General features: G+C 40.9%; 1 protein-coding gene across 1 annotated transcript in view; it reads right to left on the bottom strand.

Moving 5' to 3' along the window:
* Nucleotides 1-5,061, bottom strand: part of LECT2 (leukocyte cell derived chemotaxin 2) — an 8,302-nt gene extending 3,241 nt beyond the window's left edge. Inside the window, exons 1-3 of the mRNA XM_019642237.1 lie at nt 4,798-5,061; nt 3,282-3,378; nt 1,657-1,802 (exon numbers count right to left, since the gene is read on the bottom strand). Coding sequence (XP_019497782.1) covers nt 1,657-1,802; nt 3,282-3,378; nt 4,798-4,843 — 289 coding nt within the window. The 5' untranslated portion in view covers nt 4,844-5,061. The remainder of the gene's footprint in view (nt 1-1,656; nt 1,803-3,281; nt 3,379-4,797) is intronic.
* Nucleotides 5,062-9,145: the final 4,084 nt, after the last annotated feature.

Below are 9,145 nucleotides of genomic sequence, written 5' to 3'. Positions count from 1 at the left end.
GACCCTTTCACAGGGGTTGCTTAAGACCGTCAGAAAACAAAAAGATATTTACATTATGATTCATAACAGTAGCAAAATTACAGTTATAGAGTAGCAACAAAAATAATTTTATGGTTGGGGATCACCACAACGTGAGGAACTATATTAAGGGGTCGCGGCATTAGGAAGGTTGAGAACCGCTGCGCTAAATGGTTGCAGGTCCCTTTGTGGATGGCTAGGAGTCAGGCTAACAGCGTAAATTTTTGGCTGTGTGACAGAGCCCTTCCTCAAAGGAACTCAGCCTCCCTTTCAAAGGGCTCTAATATGAACTGGCTTGAGTCTGGGAATTGGGGAGGGGGGCAGGAATGACCCGTTATTGTGATGATTGAAGTCAGAATTTTGTTCATCAGACCTAGATAGAGTGTTTCCATTTATACAAATCAAAGAAGGCTTTAGTAGGCTGCCCATCTATCCAGTTCTAGGGTCACCGTGATTAACTAGACAATGCCAGAGATCTCTGTGCTTCAGATGAATCTAATTACTACTTCAGCTCTGCTGCCTGTTAGGTAACATGCCAGTCTTGGCCTTGGCTACTAAGTGGACTCCGTTCAATGGCAGCAGTTTCTCTTGACGTTTCAGGCCGAAGCTACTATATGGCTTCTCAAGGATGTAGGGTCCCTCACAAAGTGTTTCTCACAGCCTTGGTGAGGGGAGTGTCCACCAGACGCACTCCCAGCAGGAATGCATATGTATGTTCATGAAAAGACATGTACAAGAAAGTCCATAGCAGCATTTTTGTAGTCATCTAAAGTTGTATACTACTCATATGTCCACTAGAGAAGAAGGATTGAGTAGATAAAGATATATGCATGTAATGGAATACTATATAAAGCAATAAGAATGCAGGGATTAAAACTACATGCAAAAATATGGATGAATCTCACAAACATGATGTGGAGTGAAAGAAACCTCATGAAAAGACTGGATGCTGTTTAATTCTATATCATTTGCAAAAACAGGCAAAACTAATATGTGATGGGAAAGTGATTACCTTTGCTGGGACTAATGACAAAAGGTAGCACCAGGCGTCCCTGGGCTATTGCTGATGTTCTTTTTCTTGATCCCGGTGCTGGTACACAGGTGTTTTCACTTTGTGAAACTCATGGAGCTGTACACTTTAAGCTTTGTGCCCTTTTCTGTGGGTCCCTTATACCTCAGTAGAATTAACCAAACAACCAGACCTGGAGTACGAGGAGACACAGCTTTACCAAGAATCTAGAGACCTTTGTAAATAATTGATAGTCAGCTCTTGCAGAAATGCTGACATTTTCAAATTGTGGGATTTGGGTAAATGAAAGTATCTGTTCATGATAGTTAATATTGCTGAAAGTGATTATGTTCCTAGCTTGTTAAGCAAAACCACATGGGCCACAGAAAGAAAGCTGTCGGTCAGCGGCAGAGTTAGGTGGAACCTGTGCATGATGAAGACGATTTTAGGAAAGCGGTGGGACAGCTCTTAGACTGCTCTAGCTGTTTTGGTTTGGTACCATGTGTCCTTTATGTGATAGGTTTTGACCATTTTGAAGGAAGCATGAAACTTCTGTGTGTGGAATAGCATTCAGTAAATAAACACCAAACGTCTCCGTATGTGTCCCATGCACATACGCCACCACTTACCGCTTCCAGAGATCTGAACACCATTGTTGATGGCATTGTTTTTTCTATAAGGCTTCGCTTGGCGCACGATCGTTCCGGTGAAAGGTGCATACACAGTAGATCCATCAGAGCACAAGACATCCACACCCCGATGGGTCCTGCTGCCTCTGGGGTGTAGATAAGAATGAACAGGCTGAGGAACTTCCCTGGGAGCCTTATTCCCAGGAATGTGCTGTTAGCCCTCTGTTCCCAGAACAGGATTCAAACATGGAAGCTGCTAGAACATGTTGGGATGTCTCAGGGTTCCTCACTCTGTTTCACCCAATTTTAACCTCCTTCCCTGAAGGTAGTAACAACCATGTTGTAAAGATTAAAGCATTTAAGATGGTATTTGGTACTTGGGAGGCCTTTAAAAAGTATTAGCTATTATTATATGGCATTTTGGGGAAACAAGGCAATCCATATTGTCAATTTTATAGGTACCTGAATTTTGACCCCTTCACAGGCCACTTAGAAAAGAGTTGTCTTTCTATGGGAGCCTATCATAAAAGAATCATATGTTACCCTAGTCTTATTTTTCACTCAGTGATCCAGAAGTTATTATAAACATCATTTACTGTATATGCTGTTTTAACACAGTGAGTGATACCGCCTGGGTTTATTGAAGTATATGGAGCACATACACAAAATGACCCCAGATTGTGCGATTTCTTGAGGTTATCTCTAGCAATCCCTACTGTTGCCACTATGCCCCCTCTTTCCAGCCTCTTCTCCTTTCTACTCACCTACTACCTGAAAAATTAGATTCACCAGGATTGTTAGAGTTATGTGTAAAGCAACATTGAAAGCAGGTTCCAAGTGAAGAGCCAACAAGTTATTGTATAAATCAAGTGCATAAACTTCAGGGTATGTACGAATTGAGTCTTAATTTTGGCAATTCAGAGATCATTTTTTCGTATTTCGCATCTCTTAGGTATATCTCCAGGTATTTGAGGTTGCATCGTAAGTAGTATCTGTATAAGTAAGAGTTCCACTAACTTAGGAGGGAGATCAATAATGCAATTGGGCACGTGGCTATGTCATCAGAGAGTGGTATTCCCAAGGTGGTCTGTGCGTTACTGAAAATTCACGATTGTGCCCGTCGTCGTCTGGAAGAAATTGCCTGCACTGGGCCAGCCTCTGGCGGTCAGCCCCCAGAGCCTGGGTCAGTAAACTATGGGTGGTTTCATGGGAAGAGGATCCGAAAGCCTGAATCCTAGTCCAGCCTTTACCCCCTCCAGCGTGTTTGGTAGGTAGGTCCCTTAACCTTTTGGTACATCAGTTCAAGTTCCTCATCTGTAAAATGGGACAGTAGTATTTGATTTTCAGTGAGATAAGTCAATGTGTGAAAACACTGAGAGGGAAAATACTATGTTGGCAGCTTTTCTCTTTTCTTTAGTCCCTGCTTTCTTCCCAATTCAGAGCCTATACTTAAAGCAGAGTTCTTGGAAATTGCTCCAAAGGCAGTAATGCAACTGGTTTCATTTCTGAGTTTTCCTGCTGTCAGAGGAAGATGCTCATGAGCACTTGAGGAAACACAGGGCAAGGACACTAAACAAAGAGGTGAAGAGCCCAAAGAACTTATGGTTATTTGTGAAACCCCATACCTTCTAGCACCGTAATGGCCACAGCCATATCTGTCACACGTCCTGATCTCATTGGAAGACTTGCCAGCACACATAGTAGCCCACGGGCCAGCCTCCGCTAAAAAGGAGAAACATGAGAAGAGATTTCCTAACCTCACATATTTCCAGTCTCCACTTGCCTTATAAGTCTCCCAGAGGATTCTGAAAATCCTGCTTTAACTATCGTTTTTTCCCCAACTTTCTGTAGTTCATGGGAAGGTTTTACTTTAACTCCTGATTCAGATGTAAAATTTTTCCCTGGCCACAAATACATACGGAGTATTTGTAAATGTGTCTATATATTAGGATTAACTTCCATCCTTATAGTTTCAGTGGTATAAATTGCACTTTTTCAATTTTCTTTGTTCATTGCTTGGCAAGAGGATCACTGTTTAGGTTAAGGGAAATGATCAAACAGCATCATTTCAGACTCAAAGAAGTAGCTCCAGAAATTCGAAAGTAACTTGGAAATGTTTCCTTATCGTAGCCCTAATAATCAAATCCAAGAAAATGTTGGAATTAAAGGAGAAACAAACTCTGAGCTAGCAAAGTTTCTTTAACACTAAATAAATCTATTAGCAAACATGGAAGAGGGAGATTCTTAGAAATAAGAACATGTCAAACCAATTTAGGCTAGAGTGGAGAAGAGAAGGTGGGGAAGGGAGTAGCAACAAGTACATAAAGAATCATGAAGCAGTAAAACATGGAGGAGGGAGCAGGCTCTCTCTGTATTTTCTGCAAACTTTGTTTTAAGGGCAACTTCTCTTTAATAGAGTAAGCAGTTGATAAATGTTCGATTGAATTCAATTTCCCGGATTTCCAATGTTAGCTTTCACAGAGAGATGCAGTTAGCAAAATCATCCTTTCACTTCAAACAAACAAAAACAGAAGCGAAAACCAGAACCTGTGTATTCTATTGTTGATTTCATTTAACAATATTTTACTATGCATTACTGTATGTGCTATGAAGAGAAGCTGCAGCCTATGCCTGTTAAGCAAATTAAAGAAACTTCTAAAAGATGAGTTTCAAAAGTCTGATACGTTAGCACCAAGCTTGAAGTCAACACGTTGATCGAGATATACTATTGTCACTTTGGCAAGTAATATTTATCTTTGGGAATTGGGGCATATACTAGACAATTTATTAATTTATCCAATTTTCTCTCCCACTGTGACTATGAAAGGACTGTTCCCCTTGTCGTAACCCACACCAGTCTCTGTTATCAGGGTTTTTTCTAAATCAGATACATACACAAACTTTTTATTTTCTAATTATGTTCCAATTTAAGCCCTAGACCAAGATTGGGTCTTCCACTTTCATTTCTTTCCTTCAAGAGCCAGAATATCCAAGTGGAAAACATTGTATCCTTTCTGTTCCATTTTTAGTAACCAAAGCACACGTTTGGGCTATGCTTGTGCTACTAATGACTTTTAAATCTATCCTTGAAATAAGATTTTAAAAATTAGCCAAGATTCTAAAATTGTATTTTTTACTTACCAGTCGAAATCAAAACAGTCAAAAGGAAGACTCCTGTGGAAAACATTTCGCTTTTATTTCCCTTTGACGTTTCTTCCTCTGATAAGTATAATTGCTCCACACTCTCCCTGGAGAATACCCAAGTTTGAATAAATATTTTCTATCTATGTAGCCTTAGAATGCTGCATCTCTCATTTTTTTAGTATAAAACAAAAAAATATGAGACTAGAGGAAGTCAAATTGTAATACTCCGTGGGTAGCTATTGGGTTCACATGTAGGACCTATATAAAGGCTTTTGAACTGAAGAAGCTGATTTTATTGGAAATGCTGGCTAAATATTAACAGTGATAAGCCTAGGTGAAGAGTGTCCTCAGGGCTGTGGTTTCGTGAATAGCTGCATATATAGTAAAATTACAAAAATATGCACAGACTAACTTTAGGATAATAGTTACCTATGAGGAGGAAGGGAAATAGAATTGTGGAGGGCTATACAGAGGGCTTAAACTCTAAAATACTTTATAAAAAATCTGAAGTAAATATATAAAAGTATTTGTTAATTATTGGAGGTAAATCTATGGGTATTTGTTGTATTGCTCTCTGTACATTTCTGTATATGTCAAACATACTTGTATATTAGCATCTCCTTCTTTCTATGCTTCTCTCTAGCAGATGAGGACCTGGAGTTTTCTGTGCAAACACCCGCATTTCAGTAATTTGTCAGTAACCGCGGGAAACTGAAGTTGTGGCCCCAGTTCTTCACCCTCACCGCATCCGTATCCTTCCTGTATCTCATAAGGACAGTGAGGGGCTCTCCTAACCTTTGATTTGTGGCTCAGCTATATGATGCGCTTTGACCAATAAAACGAGGCAGAAGTGCCAGACAGCACATCAGCAGAGTCTGAGCCCTGTGCGGCCTTGGTCTTTCAATTCACCATCTGTGTTCTGCCATCTTTGTTAGGAGAGCATTCTCACACTAACCTGCTCACCCCAGGAGGACAATGACAGACACGTGGAGCAGAGTCACCCTCGCCAAGCCTCCCCAGCTGAAGCCAGCCTAGCACACCCCTTAGTTTACATAGAAAGCCCCCAGCGTTCAGAATGATTAAACACAACAAGCTCCATTGTGTTTAAGGAGATATTAAGAGAACTATAGCAAATAGGAGCCAGCTCACTGGTTTGTTCTGAATGAGGCTGGCTTACGTCCCATTTGAAGTGGTGTCCCAGGGCCAGACGGCACTGTCATTGTTCCTTGTGTGTAATTAGTGATTGTAAGGGATGTTCAGATGACTGCTACAGGTTAGAGATCCTTTGATTAGAAATGCTGATCTGTTAATTGACACCTTTGAATGAGATCTTTATCCTCGCTGAGGTGTACTTCCTCATAAAGAAATATATGTGGAAGTACCATTATTCGTTAGGCCACAGTTACTGAAGGGCATTTAACTTTTGCAAGACACACTCAGCTATCAACATTCTAAGTCCACTTCTCATGTGTCCCCATGCCTCGTGCCGTGACTGCTTTATTTTTCTTAGCACTTGCACCAGTGGTGGAGAGGGCCTGGAAGAGGAGGAGAAATTCACATTGGCTGTAATTCAAGTTTGATGACAGTGGTGATAAACACTATTTTTCCTATATCAAGACTAACTAAAAGTTACTTGCCTCTTTCAGCACATCATTCTCATCTGTTTTTAGAAAAGCTTGTATTGAAATAGTGTAGTAGAGCTCACCCAACTGCAAGGCTGCATTGTTTCTTCCTGTGTTATCCCTGCTTCTTTGTAACTCTGTCTTCTGTTTTCAACAAGGTAACTAATGAGCTCGTGCTGAAATCAGAGTGAGAAGGCTGGCCACATTCCATGAGTTCTAAGCAAGTTGTTTCTGATATGTTAACATTTTGTGTTTGTCCTAGTTCATTTAGGCTGCTATAACAAAATGCCATTGGCTGGGTTGCTTATAAACAAAAGAAATTAATTTCATATAGCTCTAGGGGCTGGAAGTCCAAGGTCAGGGTGCTAGCACGGTCGGTTCCTGGTGAGGGCCCTCTGCCAGGGTGCAGACTGCTGGCTTCTCATTGTGTCCACAGACAGATGGGGGAAGGAGGCTCGCTGGAGCTCCATGGGTCTCTCTTACAAGGGCACTAATCCCATTCATGAGGGCTCCACCCTCATGACCTAAGCACCTTCCAAAGGACCCACCTTCTAACACCATCACATTGGCATTGGGATTTCAACATAGGATTTTTGGGGGGACACAAGCATTCAAACCATAGCAGTGTTGATTACTATTAAATCATAAATAGAAAACAGTGGAGAGAAACTATTTGATAGAGATGGCAAAGTTATAAATTTGAAGGTGATCTCCCAGCCTAGCGTCCTATTCTCCCCCAGATTAAAAATACAACATTTATAGGACAAAAGTTTTAGAGATGTAATAAAATTTGAATGAAATTAGCTAGAAGAGGAAAAGGTTGTGGGAACCCTGTCCACATACACAGCTATAATACATATTGTGTGGAATAAATACACTATATCACTTGGAGTCACTGAATTTGTGCAACTAGTCTCAGCTTTTATTGAGTCGACACACAGGTTCAAGATTAGTTAAACAACTACTACCACCACTTATATGCTACGAGTTGAAGTGGATGTCTTCAGTGTAAGGAACATAGGATAAAGAAAAATTAGGCTCAGTACTAGGATGATGAGAAAGCTTCTACTGCCAACCCCCAACACAAAGCCTCGATAAATGTTCACGGAATTAATTTGAACCAAACTACCTGCCCATCAGTGTAAAACTAGCCACTTTGCTTTCTAGTTTAAGAGAGATTGACAAGCTCTATAAACCTAGCGTGTGTTAGAATGAAAAAGACTGGGGAATTCCTATATACTTTTTGTAGTGTTAGTTACTCCTTTGCATGAATACTATATGGGGCAGTCTTCCCGAAATGCTTTCAGTTAAAATCAGAGCTGATGTTTGTCTGACTGTTGCTTTCATTTGGCAAGGGCAGTGCGCTAATGAGGCCAGTGTCATAAAGGTGATCCCTTGGTGGGTCAGTTACCTCTTCCTGGCCGAGAACCCCAGAGAGGCCTTGACCCTGGCCTGGCATCTCACAGATGTCAGGGACTTGTCCACCGAAGTGCTGAAGCAGAGCACATCAAGGAATTAGAACAAACTTATTCCTGCTCATGGGCTGATGGCTTCCTGCTCGTCTACTAGAAAGTGGAATTGGATGTAAGCCTTAGTCTGTTTCCAGTGTCCTGTGGCTGGACTAGGTAACTGACACCCTGAGAAGATCTCATTAAAGATGACCTTGTTTGTGGGCAGATTCTGGCAGCCCGTATGTCATGTTTAATGTGGGATGTGTACTCCAAAGGGACTCTGAGGTCCTTGTCCTGCTTCTGAGACCCTTTGTCTATTGGAGATAAATGTTGAAGATGTTTGCACCTATGGTATGTGTAGGCAGATATCTTTCCTTGCCAATTGTCTCCCCGATTCTCTTCTCTCTGATCAGACATAACGCCAAAGAAAACTTGATTTTCTTCTCTTAAGGCTAATTGTGTCCTTTTGTTGATAATTTCCTTATTGATTTTTAAGAAGTAACTATTTTTGTCCTGTTACATGTAATACATTCTTACTACCAAAATTACCCCAAAATTTCAACAACGAAAAAAGTATAAAACCAATTTTCCATGAACATTTTGGGTGTATCTCTTTCTCTTTATTTTTATCTGGCCTCTCTTGTCAGGAAAATATCCATGTTTTACTAAATAGGTACTATCTTCAATTGAGCATAGCACTAAAAGTTAAATGCAAGAAAAGACTAAGGGCTTTAATAGAACACTAGATAACAGAAGAATGAAAGTGTTGGGTATGTCTGAATGCTTCCATTTGGGTAAAATTTACATGAAACCATTTTGGTTTTCCTCAGCTATAGGAATAGTAGGTGAAAGGGAGTGGACATCATTTCTTCAATGTCTTTGATCTTTGGTTTGATCTGTGATGTGGAGGCCTCATGCTTTGCAGAGTTGTTGGCCTGGGTGACCTGACTAAACACCTGGCCTCCCTCCTCTCTCCTCCTGTGTTTCACTGGAACAAACCTACCTGGAAGCAGCAGGCTATGTTAAGCTGCTGATTTATTAACCAAATGCATTCAGGAACCTGTATGACTTCCAGAACCAGTCTACTGAAGTCTGCCTAGTCATGATGAGAGCCAAGAAGGCATTCAATACACATGTTTAGGCTGGTGGAAGCCAGAGTTTAATGATGAGTCTGCACTTGGTACCTTCCATGATTTGGAAATGCTAAATAAACATTTAAATCATGCATTCTACCTGCCCTAACCTGCACTCTCCGCCCCCACCAAAAAAAAC

This window comes from Hipposideros armiger, unplaced genomic scaffold, assembly GCF_001890085.2.
Source record: "Hipposideros armiger isolate ML-2016 unplaced genomic scaffold, ASM189008v1 scaffold_66, whole genome shotgun sequence".
Lineage (NCBI taxonomy): Eukaryota > Metazoa > Chordata > Mammalia > Chiroptera > Hipposideridae > Hipposideros > Hipposideros armiger.
Note: the sequence above shows the minus strand (reverse complement) of the source record. Positions and strands in the feature narration are given on the sequence as shown.